Consider the following 24,088-nt stretch of genomic DNA (forward strand, 5'->3'; position numbering starts at 1 on the left):
GCGAGCTGTTTTCCTGTCGCTCTGTCATTTTCATGTGATCCAATTGTAGGTAATTGGAACAAACTGTGGATAATTTCATGCAGAAAGTTATAATTGTAGTGTCGCCTCCAGCCATTTCTAAATAGATTTTAAGATTTTTCTTTTTCTCTTTTGCCTTATCATATGTTTCCAGTGTCCATCGTTGTAAACCACAAAGATGAGGTTTGTGTGAAACCAGGGCCAGGACTGGAAATGTGAGAAAACAACATTCCAGCCTCTCTCACTGTCATCTGATCAGTGATAATTGCTGATAGCAGGCCTTTGAGCATCAAAAATGTAATGGCAACTATAATCATAAATATATATATATATATATATATATATATATAATTATCTATAGTCATATATAATCAACGTATAACTCCAACATCAGATTGATGTCATCCCTGCCCTGTTCTGTACTTCACCAAATCATCAGAGAGAGAACAGCGGTCATGCTCTACATTACAAATGATCTGTGGAGGTAAAAATGGCATTAAGTGTGGCATGATGGCTAGTCAGCCCTGTAGTGAAGTGAACATGTCTGGACAAAAGTATCAAGGCCTCATGACTTTTAAGGGGATAACTGTGCCAAAGGCTATGTGACAGCACAAACACTGACTGTTCTGCTTCCGGCTTACAAAGAATGGTTCCAGCTCTGGGCCGCTGCATTTCCAGGTATGAGAAAACTAGGGCCGGATGAGATTCACACATCGTTGTGTTCTGCTCACTACCTCTCCTGCACCGAAAGATTTTAAGGACAGCAGTTTAAATTCCAGCTTGGTTCCACTCCGACAACATGATTTGGAAACAAGAAATTATCTTTTCGCCAGACCATTTGCATACAAGATTCTTTGCAATCCGCTATTTTGAAACTGTCTCTTCTACAGCTATGTTTTGTCAGTCATTACACAGTCTAAACTTGCAAAGGTATGGGTAACTAAGAGAGTCATTCACACTAAAATTCAAATATTAAATGTCTTGATGAGATATAGAATTAAGAATGCATTGTACTGGCTTCGCTTTTAAGAAAAGAAGTGGGAGGAGGACTGTCAACTAAGGCAACTTGTTAGACAACTTTACAAAATGAAATGTTACAACAATGCACAATGGGGTGGAGAAAACGAGCAGTCAAGTTTCAGCTCAACTTAAATGTAACTTAATCCTATCCTAACTTCTCATTAAATCCTAGAAACCCCACACAAAGACCTGTTCTGTGATTGACAGGTGGCTCCGACCGTGAGCATTTAGCAGTACCCAAACAGGATTCCTGTACAAACGCCAACTGGGTCAAGCTCTTCCGCCCACAGCATCGTACGTGCCTCACCTTTGTTGTCATAACGACCTCGAGGTAGCCACACCTGTATTTGAGTAGAATGGGGCAGCAGTGACTGAAGCCCCATTTACACTTATTACTTGTCATATCCGGAAAACATCCAGATATGATTCATTCACTTTTAATTAATAGCTGCTCACACACAAAAAAAAAAACCTTCTGTTAACTTAAGCCCTGCCTTTTTTCAGTTTATATGCAAGTTATCCAGTATATATTTGTAATCATGACAGGTGATAGATAAATTCTATGGCTAAAATAACTGGGTTATTATTTTTGTTGTTTTGCACCTTTCTGTATGTTAAATGCATACATTTGTAGAATGTCTGACCTTTTTTTTCACATTCTTTACAAATGTTCTTCCATTCTGTCTCTTTGAACAATGTTCTCACATATCTTGTAATACTGATGTATTTCATAAAAGCATTCATAAACTCATGAAGTAGATATGTTCAGAAACCATTTTTTTTTCTTTGTCTGGTTCTCCAAACACCAAATTATCCCTATGTGTCAAAACAGTGTGATTTAGATTCTGGTTTAACTGAGAGAAACCAACAGATTTTATAATAGTCAGAGAGCGACTGAGTATTTTAATCCTCTTGGCAGCAGTACTGGGCGAGAATTGTTTTCTCAGGGTCTCGTGATGCTTTAGTGAGAAAGCAATAATACTGCCTAAAGAACAGATGGAAAATCTCAACGCATCCTCCCTGTTTCCTTTCGCCTATCTTAATGATACGTCTTGTCCAAATATACTACTCCTTTCATCAGAATTTCCAGCCTCTTCTGCACTGGTGGATACCAAGCCAACAATGTCCTCCCCATGCTCAGTTCTCCATCATGTATCTTATCTGTGTGTGTGTGTGTGTGTGTGTCTGTGTCTGTGTCTAGCAGTGCATCAACAATAGTCCCTCCCGGTCTTCCTCCGCGGCCCCCTCAGACAGGGAATGGCGGGGAAGAGCATAGAGTACGTGTCCTATCGGCGAGATAAGAGAGGTGAACAGGTCTCTCCCATTCTCTCGTGCTCTCTCTAAGCCCAAGATTGCTGCTCGAAACCGAACTCAGACTTTCCCCCCTAACCCTTGGTTGACTCTGCTCTCCTTACCCACAATTCCGAGCGATGGCTGAGAATGCTGTTTTGAATACAGCCAAGATATGAGGAGTCAAGTTGTGTCAGGAGACCTTTCCGTGGGAGAGGGTAGAATTCCAGTATTTACTGCACTGTACCCTGAAAGCTGAGAGGTACAACCCAGACTATGAGATCAGAAACATGAGAGGTGTGTACTCTTGGTCTTTATGTCTTTGTCGGGAGAGTTGTGTCTATGTTGAACAGGGAGGAGGAGGTTTGGATGAGCTCCAGCTGCGCTCCTTATCAGGTCCTTAGACAGGATCCTCTGGTTCACTGTGAGGAGAGAACTATTTTGGAAGTTCCTTTCATCTCTGTGTTTTCTTCATCATTTTACTTCCCCCGCAAAAAAAGCCAGAATCCCAGCAGTATTTCTTTACCCGTCAACTCCCAGGGTTGGCTAGGGCCACATACTGAACACATCCTCCCCCCAATCGCTGTGGACACGTCTTTTTGTGTTCCATTTAACCAGTTAATTACAATCAGCCACAACCCCCTTCCCCCCCACTCTGCTGCCTTCATTACCCACATTACCGTTATTATCGTTATGTTCTATTTAAGGGAACATTTCTCTCTATCCTGTGTGATTTGGATTAAAGAAGCTTTCCACACAAGATTAACTTAATAAAATAAGTGTGCGCTGAACATGGTGCTTATTCTTCACACAGAAAAAGAGTGGGGAGGCATGGCACAAAAATGAGGCATGCCCCTTGAGTCGCAGGACACGGGAATTAATCCTAGTGGCTCCATCTGACAATGCCTCCACTACGTGCCTATCTCGCTAAACAACGTGCTGTCTAAATAGTAAATACATAGCAGGGGCGACTCAGGTCAACAGGTCCTTTCAAGGTGAGTATGTATGGGTTCATTTCAGCTAGGTTTCCTACCGCTGCCTCACTTCCATATTCCTTGTGGCTAATCCCCATGGAAGCCAAGCTGCCCCTGAGGAATGCCTGAGGCTTGATCCAGGGGCCATTTTGGCCAAGGTGTCTACTGAGTATCATTTTAACATCCCATCTCAGAACCAGCCACTGTACGTGTGGGCTGCGTCCACCACTCTTCCGTTGATTGGCCCTTGAGAAAACAGGATTAGGTCTGAAGTTTAGTGCTCCACCTACTCCAGCTCTGCTAGCATTAACTGCACCAGAGCCACAGCTTCAGGCCTTCTGCAGATAGGGCCACCTACAACATTCAGCCCAAACCTCAGGGTGGGGGAGGAAGGATTACCCTTGATATTTGGCAAAGAGCATTATCTTCTCACCAGAAAATGATGCACTCGTTGTCTTCATCAGTAAGACATGCACGAGAGAAACAATCACCGCTTTGTTGGAAAGTTATTTATTATCAGAGAAAGGTGTTATTTCTCAAGAAAGCACAGTAAGTCTTGACTTCAGAGATATTTCTTGGCTGAGGAAGAGTTGAGATATTTCAAATTCCTTTTTGTGTACGTGGCACAAACATAAAGTTTTGTCCTTCATTAAGAAAAAACAAAACGTGCTTCATATGGAAAACTGGAGAGAGAGAGAGAGAAAAAAAAGACAAAACAGCAAAGCTTCTGTAACCCAATTTCTTCCTAAGACTGATTCACCAATGAGACAACAACAAAAGAGGGAGAAAGATCTTAGATTTGGAAAACAACTGGAGGCCAGGGCTTAAGATGCCCTGGCGGAGTTGGTGACTGGCTGGCTCACAGAAAGTGGGAGTGCTTCATTGGGAGCGCCACTAAGTTTGTAGCGAGCTAAGTCAACACAAAGCCGGCACATGAATTATTCACATGCAGCGTTTTTAGAAATCCTTGTACTACAACAAGCTAAAGCTGGGGAAATTTCACCCTTGGAAGCAATTTTTTTTTTTTACCATTTAATCTCTACTTTTGATAAAAGAAGATATGTTTAATTTGGTTTCCAGCATTTTAATTAGTCATCCTCTGTTAAAAAACATTTTTTGTTGGTTTAGGGAAGAGGGTGTAACACAAGTGCTTTTGGGTAGGGAATAGGCACTCTCGGTTTGGAGGCAGCTGAGGACAGAATGTAAGTCTAAAATTAAAGGATGGGTGTGGGCTGGAATACAAATCAGATCTATCCATATCTGTGTAAACTTCCAAGCCCACAATGTGCTAAATCAACATTATCAAATTTGAGCTAAGGGCTTTGCATTCAAAAATGCAAAGTGCAACAGGCAAAAGACAAAATAACACATATCTGGACACCCGGATTTGTAAGCCACTTCATTTGAAGACAGTGGCTGGTATTTGAATAGCTTTACATAGAGTAGAGCAGAGCTATATTTTTCATGGGGTGGCCTATAGCTTCAAGCGCCACCAGACACTGCAAAGAGGTAAGCCAGGTTCAGGCACTGATCTAAAGTCAGTCGCAGTAGGGTAAGCAGCCTCTTATTCGGTCTCATTACAGATCCCAGTGGAAGGGTGGGGAGTCTGTGTTTAAGGGGGATGCGTGTTGTTCCACACCTGCTGTTCACAGTCACACGGTAATAAGGGGGCCAGCCTGCTAACACTGACTGGAGCTTGGTGGACTGCGGCTGATGAGCCCGGGCTAATTCAGGGGTGATTATGTAGTTTACTGGACCACTAAACCTCTTTAAGCTTGTAATTACAGCCTATTTGAGGGGGGAACATTCAAAAGCAATTCAGCTGCGCCGTGCCATGCCATGCCGACCGCAGCTGGAGGTGGGCTGCCGGCATTCGGCGGGGGAGTTTAATATCTGCTGGGATGGGGATTTTAGCACAGTCAGTCAGGTAGCATCACAGACAAAGAGGTGCATGCCACCTCGGCCGGCCCTGTTCCAGAGAGTGCCCGCCAGCGGCTTTGCTTGACACACAAAATCAGAGCGGCTTGTGATTGTTTCAAGCTGATAAAAAACCAAATGATTGTTTTAGCTATTGTCAAGAGGGTTGAGAGTGAAATGCAAAGCAGTGCTATTAATGCATGCTTCGGTAAACAAGCTACTCCACCCTCCTGCCTCCCAGTAGCCAAAACTGGGTTTGTTGAAGGTGGGGGCCGAGTGGCAGGAGCAGGAACTCATGGTGCATTAAATGTTAAGAGAATCAGGTTACCATATTGCACCTTGACCAAGGAATCCTTTCCAATGCCTTTACTCTCAAGGAAATTATCCTTTAGCTAATTCCACTGAAATGCGATACTCAAAGGAAGCAATTTTGGACCACAAAAAAATTCGAATAACCTGTGCGATATTATTATGTTATTATCATAATTACCCTTTTGCCCTGGCCATTTTAATTAATGTTCAATGGAGGGCCTGAGGGGGAGGAGAAACCTGGTCACGGTTGGAAAAGAGTTAAAAGAAGGTAAAGGCATTTTACAATTGCTCCCTTATGTCATTTCACTGTCTCGATAAAAGAAGGGCAGAGTGAAGGAAGGAAGAACACAGAAACATATTTCTCCTCTTCTTTAGCCATCTTGTTTTATCTCCTTCTCCTACCTCTTCTTTCTTCCATTCTCTCTCTCTATCTCCCTTTCACTGAGCGGAAGACGGGTCTTTCTCCATCGGTGCACAGCTTATACAAATCAATGACTTAATCTGTCGTAACAAACAAGGGAGCAGCGCCTTGCCTCTGTCGGCTTCCTTTTCCACCACAGCTAAAACACTCTTCTGATAACAGAAAGAAGAATAAAAAGGCCCATGGACCAACACTCTCATCTTCTCTCTTAGTGACCTCACTTTCTATTAACGTGTGAATCTAATCTGATGAAATGTGGTTCAAGACACACATTGCAGATTCCTCACACAGAAGGGAGTGATCCCCTGGCTGCACGCAGCAATCTCCATGGGGACGACATGGATCAGCAGGTGCTCTCAATGCAACTCCCATGCAGCCATGCATCCCTTATTGCGACAGGAAACACCATGCACTCAGCGCGGCAGGAAAAGGTCAAGATCCACTATCGGAGCTAAATGGAGAGAATCCTATTCAATAGTTGAATATATGCCAGGTCCTGGGTAAAGTTAAGGCAAATAAGACAAATCTAAGAGGTTTTAAGTGTCTGAGACCATTTCCCCTTTGTTCATCGCCTTGGGAAATCAATGACAACAAAGACAACGGCACTTTAAAAGGGTCTTGGATTCAGTGCACAGGACATGCTAGCTCCATTAAACAATTTATGCACTTACGCATGATGGTAAAAATAATTGAATTTACCTCCTCTCCAAGCAGCACACTTAATGATACACTATAGACTATAAAATGCTTGCCCTCTTTTTTTTCGGTTTCAGACCACTCCGCTTGAAAAAATGGAATGGGGGAATGCAAAATAAAGCAGTATCAGACTAGGTGTGCATGATACTGATGTAGAAATGCCCAGGTGAAAAACAAGTACACTTCCATAATGTACTTAAAATTCTCTATTTTCACACACTAATTTTGTACTCAATATACTAAAAATGATCCTTTAGTACTTCTTAAGGTCAACTTAAGATCATCTAAGTGTACTCAACTGTGCTATTTTGAGACACCATGAATATGAACTAAAATGCACACATATTATCTTTGTATTTAAAAAATGTATTTAGCTACCACTTGTAGTACACTTAAGTGTACTAGTGTATGAAAAATGGGTTCAAGTGTAATACAAGTCGTAACTAAATACATTTTTTAAATACAAAGATAGTATGTTAAAAGTGCATTTTAGTTCATATTCATAGTGTCTCAAAATAGCACAGTTGAGTACACTTAGATGATCTTAAGTTGACCTTAAGAAGTACTAAAGGATCATTTTTAGTATATTAAGTACAAAATTAGTGCGTGAAAATAGAGCAATTTAAGTACATTATGGAAGTGTACTTGTTTTTCACCTGGGTGAGCATGTGTGTTTTTATGTGTATATACTTTTTTCCAGACACATTGCCAGACAATTATTCTGTTGATGCCCTGTGACTTCTTCACGAAGGGGAAAAAAGCCCCATCAAGTAGTGCCTTTTCCTCCTGAAGAACTGTTTGTCCCCAGATGAAAAGCACAATGAGCTCAGAGCGGCACGCATGGCTGAGATTACAAGTAGGAGGAACCGAATTGATAAATTAGTTCAGCAAACGTGCAAACTGATTACCGCGTCTTTGCTGCCATATAATCCATCAGGCATACACTGGCGAGCACATGCACACAAACAGAGTGAGCCAAGAGTATCTGGGACAGACTGCTGGAGCTCTGCTCTGTGGGGGAATGCTCTGCAGTGGCTGTAAGTAAAAGGTATTGAGCTGCTGACTGCAGGCGGAAAGATCCCTGAGCACTGACGATTACAGCATAGCTAGGGTAATTCAGCAAAGCCTGGTCTGAATCAACACACGTAGCGCCATCTAAAAACACCAATGGACCTTTACCAGACCATAGCTGAACCCTGGCCAACTAGATACCTCTGATTAAGATGGATTACAGAACAGAGCATGCTGGACTGACACCCAAAGTTTCAAATTGGCAATGCTGTAGAATATAGACTTGCACAGACATCCAAACATTGTTGTCTCCACTGTCCTTATGTCACCTCAGGTTGTACCCTCTGCCCTTCCCAGCTTTGACAGTTGTGGATCAAGCACCTACCATAATCCCTGATTAACATCCTCCCTAAATGCCCCATAAGTCCATCCCAATGACAACTGAACTAACACTACTGTGGTCACCAACACTGGGTGCTTAGTGGATATCTAAATGGAATGCACTAGACTTCAGGATATTTATACTTTATTTCCTCAGTTGGCTTCTGAATTTCTTTGACAGACAGACTGCTCAGGAGGTGGTGAATATTAGAGAACCTAGCATTACACCTGAGCTTCAAGCCTCCTCGGCTGAGGAGTTCATGCTGACAGTGCGTTTTAGTGGGATTTACACAGAAACTAAAACTGAGAGCACGCTTTCCCATGTTAAGGCAATGGCTGGTATGCAGACAGGACACCATGCAGGCCTAGCATGATCTCACACTAAACAGACGCTAGCTGCTAACTCTTCACAAGTAGCTGATAATGAAATACAATACTGTTATAATATAGCAGGTCAGCGTATAACTTTCTCTAACTGACAACGTAATGAAACTGCCCAAGAGTGCATGTTCACAAGCTGCATGGATGGAATTCAGTGAGGCCCACCTGTGTGCTTGTGGAAAATGGAGTACACGAACACTATCTTCTCCGATGACGTGGCTGCAACAGTGGCTGGCCCTCTGGGCATTATAAACTTGTCAGGTTCTTGAGAGCAGTGAGGAGGACTGATGGGAGAGTAAGACTGAGGGACAGCTCTCATCTGGACCAGTTATGCTTCAACAGTTCAGAGGTTACATGAAGTAAAACTTAACTGCCTTTCAGGGACGTTACAGAGGAAGGGAACCAACTCACCGCGTAGGGACGCAGAAAGAGCGAGTGGTGTCAATTAAACACGGCTCTTTCTTTGTCCAAAAGTGCAGCTGATGTTGGGGACGCCATGGTGGGCTTGGGGAGAAAAAGGTCTACTGATGTGGTACTCATCAATCATGGCACAGATGGCTTGTGAAAGGCCGTGTCAGCAGTGACAGAGCAGCGTCCATCCACCTCTCCTTGCACCATGTGGAGTTTACCAATTCGATCCATTCTGTCCATGACACACCAATGCCTTTTACGCTGTCACTCTGGAAGCCTTGCCAATGATGGATATACAGTCTTTTTCCACCCTCTCTCTCTTTCCCTCTCTGGAGGTGAGGGGTGGGGGTGCAGGGGGTTGTCTATCCACAAAGACCAGCCCCAAAGAGTTGCCTGCCCCACATCCCAGGGGCCTGTCAGTGGGGTAATTGATGATGTTTTCATTACAAGATGTGGGAGCAGGGGGGCGCATCCTGCCTCAATGGGCAGCCACAGCCCTAAGATTGACTCAGCTGCCTCTTCTTTGACACCAACTTTTATAAAAAGCATCAAGTCATTGCTTCCAAATGTCTCACACACATAAATAAACATGTATCCTCTCTCTCAAACAAAAACACCACGGAGACCAAAACAGCTACAACAGCTGATGTAGAGTCCCAGTTGGCTGCAGGAAACATAGTAAAATGGCAAAGACACAGTTCAGAGGAACAAAGTACAGAACGAGGCAATTGTTTTTTTAAAGATCCACAAGCCTTGATCCACACTGTCTGAAGAATTCCTTGAAGCTATTTCAATTTTGTGGCGCCTCAAGTACTCACTGCTACTTAGATGAAATTAAGAAATAACCAGCGACCTTAGGCTGCTAAATTCAATTTGCAAATATTAATCTGCATGGACTTTCTGCTCTTGTTAAAAAAAAAAATGAATGAATGAATGAATGTAAAAACAATATACACTCAGAGCTCCAATTTCTTAGGAGTGACTGGCTACGGTCATTTGATTTGTGTTGAGGATTGTAAAGGTGAGAGAAGGCTCCCTACCAGGCCGAATGCAAAGTGCCTCACTGGGGTTGCCATGGGTGTCCAGTGCGCTGACACCCAAGGGCTTCGGTAACAAACAACCATGGACTAATGGCATCTGAGGTCTGGCTGGCCTCTGACCTCTAATGGCTGGGGTGGCTTTTTTGACAAGGCCATTCAGAGTGGGCTGAACTGTTACCATGCCTAAAGTTTGTTTACAAGGACGTCAGTCTTGACAAAGGAATCTCACTTGCAAAAATGGCAGCCGTGTATTAAGGTGATACAAAATGCAAGATGCTGTGATGTTATGTGTTAATGATGTTAATGCTTTTATGTTTTTTGGGTGGACTGTACAAATGCTTGTTACCTTTACAACAATGACTGCTGTACTGTCACATTTTTGAAAACTACCAAATGATAATTCCATGGTATTCTTTGGGTGACGTGTAAATATTATGGCATACATAACATCACTGTCCCATTGTACAGATTTTTCTAAAATTTGTATGTTTGGCAATTCGTTTTTTATGCGTTTGCTATGGGTAATTCAAGTTATTTTTTGTAGAGGTGATAACATGGTAGCAAGCTAGCAAGACAACCAAAGGTGGTCAGGGCAGCATATCGTCTGGTCCGAACCCTTGTGATAAGCTTTGTCAGGGCACCCGGTTGCTATGGCGATATGAGTGGCAGGGTCTTACTGTTTGAACAATGTCAACACACAGCAGCACTCCATTTCACAGACAACATTTAGGATGGTATGTAATGTTAAGCACTATGAATAAGACTGCATTTTTATTCAGCTTTTAAAACAATGTGGATCTGTCTTTTGGTCATAATAACAGAATTACAAAAGCTCATATTTAGCTATACACTACACTTACACCACATATATTCTTCTGCCCTGCACAAGTTCCTAGATTTTGATTAATGTGGGAGATATGTGAGAGTAAATTAACTTGACTTAAAAAGTGAATTAAAATGGACATGAAGGAAAATTCACTGCTTTGTGCCAAATGTACGACTCCCCGCCAGTGTTGTTTTAAAGTAAAACCGAGAAGTCCAGCCTCTTGAAAACCCCTCTGTGCTTTCCAAGCACTACTTTTTGAGGAGGTCATATGCTGAACATCTGTAATTTTGCCCAGGAAATCATCAGCAGGCCAACTCCAACCCGACTCTCTCCCCCCGACTCCAGCCTCCAACTATGGGGCAACAAATTCACCCCAACTCCCCGAAGAGGACACAGCCCATTCCCCCTTCAGCTCAGGACCCTCTACACGATTCAGTCCATCGAGTGCAGAAATGAGTTATAGCGTTTTTCACACCTGGTTCTGCTCAAGATGCAGCACAGTTGAGGTTTGGCAAAATGTGCTCCCAGCGAGCAAGAGAAAAACAAGAATGTTGCCTCCACCAGAATTGTTACATGTGTGTGAAGAGGGTGCTAAATTGCAGCCTAATTGCATTAAAAGCGATTATGCCTTCCAGTTTCATTTTGAACACGAGCAGCACGTAAAATGGGGGGTGGGGGGAAACGGGCGATTGCATATTGTGCTGTGGTTTGCTTTTTACGAGCTGTGATGGAGGCTCCCTCCCGTTCTCTGGTTCTGTGTACAAACAGAACGAAGCCCAGAGCCCGGCGTGCCAGCCTAATAGTCGGCTGTTCCAGGATCGGTCCTCACTGCGGCTGCATAGCAACAATCTGAAGCCTGGCTTTCATCTAATTACTCTATCACATAATTTTGCAAATTGCCCTTTCACTGGGGAGCTGAGTGCAAAAACATAAGCACAGCGGGATTTGGGGCAATGGCTTCCATTTATTACTCATTTCTTGTTAAATTAAACAAGAAAATACTGTTTGTGAGATAGAGGGTGAAAATCAGGAGGGAACAAGGAATGGGAAGGAGGGGGGCAAAGAGTCCAATTTCACGGCCACAGGAACAGGAAAGCTGCTCAGTGCACCCAGCATTCCTCTCCAGGATGCCTGGCACAATCACACTATCTTTGTTCAGATAAAATAAAGAAAACAAACAACAGTTAAAGCAGGAAAAATAACAGAAGTTTAGGGCCTTTTGTTTTGTTTTTGTTGTTTTTGTTTTTGTTTTTTTTTTTACTTCACCACAAAGTTTATTGGAATGTGTTCACGCCGGCTTTACAGCATGCTAAAACACTTGTGAGTGGCAAGTAATTAGCTAGCATCTCTCTCTCTTTTTCTCCATACTATTCTCAGACCTGCAAACGCCCGCTTCCACTTGCCTCGCAAGCCGGCTAATAACCGGGGACTGAAAACAACTGATTAAAGAGCAGCTTCAGGGTGTAGTTACCCCATAAGCCTTCACCGTCTCCTCTGTATCTCTCTCCGTTCCGCTTATTGTTTTCCTCTCCTCCTCTCTTCCACCGAATGGCTCGTCAGAATAATCTTGTACTGCCACCCACTTCACACTTCCGTCTCGGCACAATGGCTTCGCTGGTTGATTCATGTGACATGCAAAGAGTGCATTCTTGCTGCGGTTGGGCCGTGAACTGCGAGACACATATGTAATCTATATTTCTCTGAGACAGAAGGCTATCATCTGTGTGTGTTGTTTGTGCCACTTGCTAATTGCCACTGTCTTTATCTCCAAGGGCCAGACCGGAAGACTGTTCCTTCACACATCAATTCAGAGGAAAAGGGACATCAGAGGTTCAGCAACTACCTCTTCCATCAATCCCGTGCTCTTACACTTTCTCCCACATCTTTGTGGCCCCACTCGAGACTTTCCGACGTCCTTTGAGTAAAAGCCAGTTGGAGACGGAAGGCGAGACGACTGCATTGTCCGTGAGGTCAGTCATCCGTGCCTCACGTGCAGTGTGTTGTTTTGTTCCCCACACAAATGCTGAGCTGTCAGAGTGAAGCATTCGGAGCAGGGAGTGAAATGAGTCTAATTTCCCGAGTTTGCTGTAAGGAGCGCTGTGCAAACCTATTTACGGCAGAGACTGAAAGTGTTTCCATTTATGTTTCGATCTGATTCTCTGTCTCTGTATTAAAGTCAACGTCCTTTCTCTCTCTTTTGGTCTGTCTCTCAATATATCCCTCCTTTTTTCTCACACTTTCTTCTCAGACACTCTTTTAGCAGGAACTCTGATGCCATGTTATTGGTTTCTCACGCTTACGAGTTTTAAGCAACGTTTACCCTGTCAATGGAATGCACAGCAATAATAGTCAAAAATAGTTCAACTTTGTTTGAATGAACATGGATGCAATTCTGCCACTATTAATAGGATTTCAGAAACGGGTCTGCAGCCTGATACAGTTGTGTACTACAGTCAAGTAGAAACGTCTGCAAGCAATCACTGTCATTGTAAATACCCTTTTACTGCAAAAGAGTTCTGTGCACTCGCCGTCATGATACCAGGCTGTTAGGGGTGTTTTCTTGTTCATTGCTATGTGGTTGTTTGCAAAGGTGTTCTAAGTGGTTGCTAGAGCACTGCCAAGTGCTTGCTAGGATGAAAAAAAAAATACTACGTCTGAGTGCTTAAATGTAATAGCACATCTTTCCTTAACAACCCACATGATTTAAGATATGCAAAGCATGAATGACAAGTTACGTACAAGTTATTAAGGTTTAAGCAATAGTAGGAGTACTATTCTAAGCCTTACCTAAACCCTAACCATGCATTACATATATATATATATATATATATATATATATATATATATATATATATATATTGTATTTTAGCATTTATATAGTAATAATAAAAAAAACATTTACTATTTATAAATTATTTTTTACTTTCAAGCTATCCTAAAAAGGTTTTGTCAGATTTAGCAAACTTCCTTGTGACAACTTTGTCCCTAAAGTATAGTTAAACACAAACACTTGAGACAGAACAAGCCCTCAATGACACAATACTGTCCACCATATTGGTCAGCCAAGACAAACAGGAAACTAAACTTCCATCAGTCTGTGCTCTTGTGGGTATTCCACACTGTTGTTTGTGTGTACGTGTGTGCGTGCCTGTGTGAACTGGCAAATGGCTTTCTTTTCACACACCTTTCTCCTGGGGCCGCTAAAGGTGGTAGTTGGTGGGAGTTTGAGAGTGTGTATGTGTGTGTTGGGGGCGTGCTTGGGGCAGGTGAAGTTCTGGGGTGCTTAGGCGCATTTCTGTGGCACAGATGTAGGAATGGAGGGGCCAAGGGGGAGCGAGCATGTGGGGGCTTTTGGCACCGATCAAATGGACTCCCTTTTGACTCCAGTTTGGTTAGAAACACATTTCCTTTCAACACCTAAAAATACACGTTGCTGAGCCGTAATAGCTACTTCAGTCATAAAGCGTAACGCAAACAAGTCAAGGCTTAAGTAATATGTTTATTGAAAATACACCTATGTGAACATTTCACTGTCTTTAATTAAGAGACATTATTATTATTATGAGTTGTGCAGAGTGTGCATGTGTGTATGTGAGAGAGAGACAAGCTGGCAGAGGTGCGTAAAGCCTGTGAGAAGGGTAGATATATGGAGATAAGTGGTGTCTTGACAGCACTCCGATTACTTTGTGGTAAATGAAATAGAGGAAGTGAAATCCATCAAAGCAAGAGGAAGAGCCAACCACATCAATGGCCCATGCTGCTCTATCACTTCTCTATAGCAGGTGTGGACAGCCACAGTAAGAGAACTAACCACCAGTCCCCAAAACACATTCAACTAACCAGCTAACTCAGTTTTGATCATGTGACCTAGATGTACAATGGTCCCAAAATTAGTTAGATGTTTACACCACTTGGTTTAAAATGTTACTACAACTACTTTAGTCTTCATTTTGAACATCATATAATTTTTTTCCCCACACCCTAACAAATTTGGTTTTGATATTTTCTTATATAATTAAATGACATCCCTACATCTTGAAATGTCGCAAATATTTTTGGGACCACTGTATGTACCCTATCCCTATCTCCAGTCTTTAATACGGATAATTCCCTGACAAACACTGCACAGAGATTTCCTAAAATTATCCACAAATAAAAGTAGAATGAATGGAAAACGACAGTTTTCTTCTGCATCACCTATCTCTGCTATCTTTAGCTTGAGGCTGTTTTTTTTCTTTTTTTCTTGGCTTAAAACTTGGTGGTTAAGGCTAGGCAAGATAAAATAAATTGTGTGTGTGAGCAAGCATGTGCATAGCATTAGCACTACATTTGACCATTTCAGTGGCTTTGAAGTGCAAGCATGCAGTATTGGCTGTAGAAAGCTCAAAGAGAAGCAGAAAGAGGAAACGTCACTCTATTGAACTCACCGTCAAGTGCTGGAAGAGCCATGCCCTCATGATGTTGGTCGCCACTTTAGGGAAGATACCACGTTTTTTATTCCTCTTCTTCTCCTTGTCGGGATCGTCATCATCTCCTGTGCTGGGTGACGCCACACTGTTGTCCAACCCGTCACCTGTCAAAACACACACCACATACACACATGAGTCAAGCAGGCCTTGCATTATTTTTTGTTTTAAGTTTTCCAAAAACTAGGTAACAGGGTAAGTTGGCAACAACAGTGTTTCAATATAGCTTTGAAGCGTCACATCTGAATGCATTCATTTTTAATACTTTTATAAATAACCCCCCCTTTCTCATCCCCCACACAATGCTCAGAGAGAGAGAGAGAGAGAGTACAATGGACTTGTAAGGTCGCATTTCCCCCCTGCCTTCCAACACAGTGAGTCACCAAAGAATTGAGAATGACAGAGAGATTTAGTCTTCATTATCCCAGGGAAATATTGATTGAAGCTCGCCCCGGTGTCTTTTTACCTCAGGTGGGGGAGTTACACACTATGAAAAAGAGGAAGGAGGGGGGTGAATATGGCTGCTGCACAAAACGGCTGCTTTTCAAAGAGCTGCATTTTAATAACAATGCTGCATGGGTGCTTGCAGCAACCTGTGGGTGCTCGATAAGGCTTTATAATGGGCAGTTCAACATACCAGAGCAGAGGAGATGGCTTACGTCGCCTTTTCAGCTTCATGTTGCCGGTTTGCTTGCGTACGCTGATTTTATTCCGATCCCCAATTATTGTACGCATTCTCCCTCAACGAGAGCCCAAACACACCACCGAGAAGACTTCTGATAATTGTTATTATGAAGCCACGATTCAGATAATAAGCCATAAAAGAAACACGAGCGAGGCAAACAACCGCACACTGCAAGGGTTTCAGGAATGGAGAGAGTAACTTATTGATTACGTATAAAGCACTTCCAAAAGCCCCAGTGCTATTCGTACAGAGAGATTATGGTGGGTTAACTCTTTCTCTCACTGTAGCTTTCAGTCAGCGACATAAGGCACCTGTATCATTGATAATTAATGGAAATGTCTGCAGTAATCCGGTTGGAGATAATTTTTTTTTTCCCAGCTCCATGCATCAATAGAATAATCAAGGGTCTAAAAGAGTCTTTGCTCCCCATTACCTCAGGCAAAAGAATTCCTGAAAGCATGCCTTGCGGGCACCTGAATTATATACGCCATTAGGAGAGCGAAGGCTTTCTACATTCCATATAAAACACTCTGCCAGCCCTCTCCGACTAGGAGAGAAGCCCCAGAAAAGACTGAGACTTTTTAAGTGAAGACTTATGTAGATACAATGGCTTTGCCTTTTATACAAGGGCACTTTCCCTCAGTCAGTCACTTACTGAGAAACTGACCAGAGCCGAATTGCCCTCCCCCAACACACACAGACACAAGAAAAAAAAATTCTATAAGACGTCAAAGGCGAGTTTCGATTACATCATTAACTGATGCCAAAAACAGCCCTGGCTTAGAGAGCAGTTTGTCTTCCGACTGTTTTTAGGCAAATAGAACTTCCCAGCTCCCATCTGGGAAGCCAGTGGCACCGCTGGTTTGTAATCTAAGACACCATTTTCATTAGAAGCAAATGCTCCAAATCCGGTGTAAAGACTAGTTCGTGTTCAGCAAAGCCTAAAATAATAAACCCAGGGCTTGTCCCATGTGAGTTAGCAAAACAGAAGCAAACACTGGATATCAGGTCAGACGGAGGAAGAAGAAGTGGGGGGGGGGGGTACGACAAAAGAGTAAAAGAGGGCAGGGGGCGTTTGAGTGATGTCTGAGGTAACTCTGTTGCGTGTGTGCTCTCTTGAGCTTTTGTCTTCCGCCTCTTCCAGCCATTTTGAACTATTTAACCTCCCTTCCCCAATATTTTTCCTTAAAAGCTGACCTCTGATGGCCTGGACCTTCAAGGCAAACGAGGGGGAGAGAAACGAAAGCTGTCAATTTTATTGGGATTTCCAGTTTTGACGCAATTTGATACAATTCAACTCGAGTCTGGGACTCATTTTGCCTGTTTTTTGCCGTTGTTAGCACATGGCAGTGTCTATACAGTTACGGTTTTAGACAATATGTTCATATATATGCTATGAAAAAAATGATTGGGGAAATTTTATTCGTTTTGCTAACTTCCGCCATTTTCCTCATTTCAACACCGCTCTCCAAAATCATTTCAGCAAAGTCAAACAAGCAAAATGATTTACAGGAAAAGAGCATTGGCTAAAAAGCTGTCTCTCCCCTGACTCGTTTCTCGCTGTTTACAGAGTCTAGGGCCTATCACGGGGATGTGGGTTTTCTTGGGACACCTATTTTAGTGTGTCAGGAAGTAGGATGTGCTCATCGCTGTCAATTTTATTGGTTTTTCCATCTTCGATGCAGTTCACCTTATTCGTCTAGGGCTAATTTTGCATCTATTTTAGCACCGGAGTGTAGGCACAGGCATATGGCAGTGTCTATACGGCACTGTTGTGTCAAAATGTCAGCCCGTTGCCGAGCTTCTGCACTCCTCCCGCGCCAAATAAAGACGAGCGATGGCGGCGAGACTGAAAAGGTGGAAATAATCATAAAAATGATGCTAGTCCATAAACAAGCTCACAGCCTCATTAGTCCAGCAGCAGGCTCCACCGGCAGATTTATGCGCCTTTTCGCTGATGCCATGAGGAAATGCCACGGGCGAACTTTGGCCAACTGCTAATGGGTTATGACAGCGTCTTAGCAACTACTGCAGGGAGGGGGGACGCTCGGTCCGGTTCGCCACTGACAGAGAGGAAAATGTCATCTCATCTGGCCATGTGTGGTGGAGTCTATGCAGCAATTAGAGAGCAGGCCAGTGACTGGAGCAGGCCAGAGGCTGAGGAGGATGCCCCGCGGCTAACCAGGGAGAGAATTTTTTATGACCCCCTCGTACACACGCACACACACACATCCACGCGTGAGATCAGCCTGTGACGCTCTAGCTGCCTGGCTGCTGCTAAAATCAGGTTAGCTTCCCAACATGCCTTTGTCAGCCAGCTCTTCTGATTGGCTCATCTGCTCCATCTCTATACCTGTCTCTTGCTCTCTCGATCTCTCTAGCCGTTTCTCTCTCTCTCTCTCTCTCTCTCTCTCTCTCTCTCTCTATCTCCACCACTCTCTCTTACTTACTCAAGGCGCTTTCTGACATTATCAGAAAGATGTGGGCTAATCTGTTATGATCTGATTACTCAAAAAGGACACTACCTGTTCCTCTCGTCTTGTGCATCCAAAACTCCAAAGTGTCAGCCATTTTTCTGCTGCTTTACAAATTAGCAGAATGGCACTTCCGATCCATCGAGCACATTTCCGTGTCACTATGTCAAGCGTTTATTTACATGCTACGAAGAAGCTGACATGACGTTTTTGAGATTGAGACCCACCACCAGCTTAGGCTGGTTGGTTAGGTCTAGATGGAAGCTTCTATAGATCCTATAGAACTTGCTGGTAATAGTGAAGTATGCAATGTATGTGCCAATAGTGGCACCAAACTGGATTACAAAAACAACAACATTGGATAAACCAATAGTGTGAGTTTGGGGGTGGGGCTATCTGTTTGTCCAAGCAATGGAAAACAGAGGAATTATTTTTGCAATTAAACAAATCAATACAGAATGAACCTTAAAATACTATTGAACTATAACAGATTTATCCAACATTCTCGTTGCAAACTAGGGAAGATGCTTGGCACGTTATAGGTGATTCAAACTCAAAACACTTGCAGAGATGAAGTTTGTGTGGAGCAGCAGTGCTGTTGATAATTGTTCTAAACCATATCACATTCTCATGCATTGGTAGAAATTAAGTTGAAAAAAGAAAGTTACTGGCGAGTAGCACCAACGCTGATTTTTACTTGCATTTGGTGCTTGGCGAGTGTTAATTTTAGGCCCTGGTTATAAGTCAGGCTGTCATAGCTCATGCAGTACAGCTTCTTGCCCAATTTTAAGAAGTGTTTTGACAAAATTTTATTGGCCATGGTCTGATGGATGGGTCCAAGCTGTGGAAACAGATTGGCTTTTGCTTTACACCACATTTGGTCCATGGATGATTTCTAGAGCACCTCTGGCCTCTCCCTGTGGAGGGAGTCAGGCGACCTGTGTTGCTCTCTCACTCTGCCTTAGCATTCAAACCCACCCTGTACTATGGCTTTCCTGGTCCTGCAAAACCTCAGCCTTAAGGGCCCGCCATCCGCCTTTTTTTCACTATGCACACATTCACACACGTTCACACACTCTTCATTCTAACACACACACACAGAGTCGCATATAAAGAGAGTGGGCGAATGGGAAGAGGGGAGGGTCGGGGAAGAAAAGATAAAGCCGGGTTCATTGTATTCAGGCCATTCACATGGTTAGAATGGACCAGGCAGCGGGGGTTCCCTTTGCATGGGTCACAAGCGCCTCCCACCTCAAAAATATTCTGAACATGCAGGAATTCCTGCGGTATGATTCCCAACAAGAGACACTCAGATTAGCAGGGAGCTTGCCGTGCACGCTTGCCCCACCATACATTTTCTGTTCCTAAAATACATACAAACATTAGTAGCGGTCTGCTGACTGCAATCACTTGCTCCTCTAGCAAAATGGCCCAAGCTCTTCTAGTTTCTGACTTGGAAGGAAATATATAAAGGAAATTCGAGGGTTTAATGAGATGCGACATGGTGGCAATGTGGCAGATCTTTAGTTATGTAGACTCTGTTTGCCTCTTGATCGCGTGTGTCTTGTGATATTTCCATGCACAGCTGTGTATATTTGTGTATTTATGCTGAACTTGCTAAGATAACTAGTTTTCCGATTTATAATTATGTAGAAAAAAATAGCTCTGTAAATACTAATCTGCGGAGAGTCATAATTACAATCCGTAATTACCCGGGATTCATTTTAAATAATGACAGTAAATAATGACAGTTTTAAATAACTGCAGGCATCTTAAATAATGACGGTTCTTCTTTTCCCTCTGTTCTTACGCATATGATGACAATGACAGATCTGTAATTCATAATTTGTGGGGAAAAAAGAGTGTAATTACAAGTCTTTCAGCCGTACCTCGTGTGTCTCTGTCATCGCCTCGCAGCAGGGCTAACGGAGAGGGTAATAAGTGCATAATGTGGCTCATATTCAGTGTTATAATGCCTCTAATTAAACAGAGTCACCCGCGTGAGTCCTAGCTCAGAGCTCCTCATGCATATTCCCAGGTCTCGGGGATCAGGCCGCTGACATACCCACAGGTGATGGCAAAAATGTCATTGCAAATGTTACGGCTCTCTTTCGTCCGTGTCTGTGTAGGGGTCACTTCCACTGAAGCCCCCCGACACGTTGGAAAGCGTACTGAGGCCCAGGGGCACAAACACAGCATTAAACTGAGGTCTCTCTCACTCTCTCCCCTTCCCTCCCCTCCTCCTCTTTTCATTCTTCCTCCAGTCCGTGTGTCGAGGGGGGGAAACGGTCAAATGAAAGTGTAGGGCCCTGAGTTTACCCTTTCATGTCAAGCACTTTTACTGTGTAACTATTGATTTTTCTCCTTTGTAATTTTTTTTTTTTTTTTAATCTGAAGATATAAGGCGGGCAGAAAAGGCAGGCTGGTGAGGTTCAAACGGGAACACTTTAAGAGTCCTCTGATTCCACTGAGGCAACACACACACTCACTCACTCACTCACAAAGAGTATACATACTCTATTCTCACTCTCTCTCTCTCCCTCTCTCTCTCTCTCTCTCTCTTTCTCTCTCAGACAGCTTTTGACACCTTCTCCAGGGCCAGCTTTGTTCGATATCCAGGCAGACCGGATGGCTGAGAGGAAAGTGTTTTTTAAAAAAGGAACATGGCTCGCAACAAAAGCTAAGAGCCTTCGCTGGCTTGCAACAACAGCACTACTGCAGCAATCTGCCCGGAATTCAACTCATCTGAACGCTTTTAAACCTCTCATCATCTACTCTAGGTGAATCTGAAACAATACACACAGATAAAGAGATGACACCCATCCTTTGACACTGAAATATGAAATTCATTTGTGCATAGCAACTTTTCAATATGGGTAACAGACAGGGGCCTGGAGACAAACTGTTTTGTATTGTTCCTTTGTGTTTTTTGGTATATTTTGGTAATGAGCGAAACGGAACCAGAGCCGTGTGGTTAACTGCGGCGGTCTTCATTATTGGCTTCTGGCAGATAATTTTCCACATGGCAGCTATCTAAATGACACAGGCTGAGATAAGTGCTCTAATGCACAGGGATTTTCCCCAACTACGGCGTATCGCCATCCATTGGGCTGTAGTACAGTAGATAATGTGAGGGTATTTCACTTCTAATAATAGCCTGCTTGGCTTCCCCTGCGTTTGTTAAATGTAGTTAACATCGAGAGTGAATTGTATGGCAGAATTACACACAATGAGCCCCGCTTATAAAGAAAAGGGTGGCACTGTTACTACTGAAAAGACGGAGAAATAATTAAGTCATCCAAGTGAACTGTAACATCAAATGGCTTTTCTATCTTTGATAGGCTGTTCTTCATTCAGATTGGCGGATGCATTATGTCTCAAGCAAAGACCCCCGTTTCACCCAAGGAGTTTATAAAAGCTGGAGGAACCTAATAGTTAGCACTGCTATTTATCTCAATTGCATCTGAGCCAAAAAAAAAAAACTGTAAAAAACATCTGTAAAATTTACGGTAAACAAACTGGCAGCTGTGGTTGCCGGATTTTTACTGTAAAAAAATACAGTAGCAACATTTTAAGTTTTACAGATTTAACTTAAAATTTGCATTTAAAACCCATATTTCATTGACTGATATAATGTTAATATTCCAATCTATTGAAGTGCTGAAATCTGTTTAGTACCTTTATAATACACTGATAACCACCAAAAGCAGGTGGTGATGAGAAAGTCACATGATGAACCAAAGCTCATCACAAGCAGCTCTTCCACAAGCTGAGTAGGAAAATACTAACAAATATAGAAGGTACACAGTGTCATTCATATAAATACTAAATACCATCATGGTAACACACATGAAACTGAAATAATGCAATAAACATTCTTTTAACAACATTAGATGTAACATACAACCCTGAGAAACAAAACTAAGAAGAAACAGTTATTTCAAAAAAGTGCAGGATACAGAAATATATATTATATATATATATATATAATATATATATCTGTATTTTTGTGGAAATAACTGTCAGAATATAAATCCTATGTTGATTGGCTCTCAGTAGAGAAATAGTGTAGTTACAGTATCTACAAGCAGGGGTTAACGGACTCATACTGACAGCCAAACCTTGACCCCTTGGTTATGAGTAATGGTTAAGAATAAAGACATTGGAAAAATAAAGACATTCAAGGATGAACTGTAACATCAGGGGGCATTTCCATCTTTCATATGCTGTCCTTCATTAAAAGTGGCAAATCCATTATGCATAAACATATTGCAATCTAACGAAGGCCTCAATTTCACCCCTGTCAAACATGCTGAGGCCACAGGAAGTGGAGCAGAGGGAATGTGGGGGAATTGTAGTTCTATCAGCTTGGGGTGAACTAGGGAGATAAGGCTCAGGGCTGGAAGTGACGGAAACAGAGCTGGGCTGAACGTCTGCTTCCTGACAGCAACAGAGCAGGGGCGGCTGGACGTGGGCGATACCATTACATCTCGACTGTGCAGTCCTCTATAGAGACCATAAAACACAAACACACACACGCACTTACACATATATTCACAAAGAGCAGGAACAATCCTTGGGACGTTTTTGGCATTTTTCGGTTATCAACCTGGGAATCTTTCTGGTTCCTGCCATTCTTTGACTCGTTTGGGCTCCTAGGGCATGACTGGTGATCAGGTTACCTCTTGCAAAAAAAACAAAACACGTGCATGCATGCTCGCACACACATGCATTCACTCTCTCTCAAGCACACATTAAGGCAAACACACCCTCTCTCCATACACATACACACCCTCTAAAAGCATACACACTTTTGTTTGTTTGTTATCTTTCTTTCACTCCTTAAATCTTAAAAAAACGCTTGAGGAGGTCTTTATCTTTTTCCCTAAATCCCTTCAGCATGTATCCATGTCAAAAGACCAGGGCTGGGATCTGGGAGAGGATTGTTTAGTAAGGGTCAGTCCTGGGTCAAGCTTTCGGCCTGTTGTTAACACAGCCCTCCCCCTGGTGCTTTTTGCACCGGTCTCCATCTGCACACACCTTCGTCCACCGTCACTCCAAAACTCCAGCACCCCAGCAAATAATCCCTCTCTGTGAGAAGTCTCTGGTGACAAATACAAAGGTCAAATAGCTTTAGCACACAGTGCAAGGGAAGCCAAATTCCCCAAATATGGAGCTTTGGTGGTGTTTGCTCGCATGAAATTGGCTTTCTGGGGTTTCTCCAAACAGGCCTGGTAAATTCCTTCGTTCTTTGTTAGGCTTCATGCATTAATGGTCTTTGTGATGGAGTTCTGACGTGTCCAAATTTAATTATTTGGTCTCAAGTGGTGTACAAAAATGCTATTTATCAGGGTAAATTTACATGTCAGGGAGAACAGCAATTGACACACCAAAGGCTCTGGAAAAGTCAATAAATTCGAAGAGGATGACATATGGAAGAATAAACTGACTGTCAGAGAATACAATTTGGTCTGTCAGTACAATTTGACCTGCTACCAAGCATCTCCTCGTCATATCTCTTCTGGACAGCTCACGTATCTTTGTAACAGTCCCAGGACCTCACACGCACTGTCCCAGTCGCTATCGGCAGGAAAATATTCCTCACGCAGTATTATCGGTAGGGCAGCATATGGCAAACTAGCAGCAGGCATCTCATCCTCATCCTCTTTAGAGGCTAAAATTAGCACAATACTGTTTGTGGCTTTAAGCTGGACTCGAACCCACTGTGATACCGCTAATAAAAAGACTGGCCTCCTGCTTAGAGA

The 24,088-nt window shown here is 42.9% G+C and overlaps 1 protein-coding gene across 2 annotated transcripts in view; it reads right to left on the minus strand.

Moving 5' to 3' along the window:
* Positions 1-24,088, minus strand: part of meis1b (Meis homeobox 1 b) — a 62,532-nt gene that overhangs the window by 18,929 nt on the left and 19,515 nt on the right. For both annotated transcript variants that reach the window (XM_058794813.1, XM_058794814.1), the window contains exon 8: positions 15,126-15,271. In XM_058794813.1, coding sequence (XP_058650796.1) covers positions 15,126-15,271 — 146 coding nt within the window. The remainder of the gene's footprint in view (positions 1-15,125; positions 15,272-24,088) is intronic.

The sequence above is a fragment of the Onychostoma macrolepis genome, chromosome 13 (assembly GCF_012432095.1).
Source record: "Onychostoma macrolepis isolate SWU-2019 chromosome 13, ASM1243209v1, whole genome shotgun sequence".
NCBI lineage: Eukaryota > Metazoa > Chordata > Actinopteri > Cypriniformes > Cyprinidae > Onychostoma > Onychostoma macrolepis.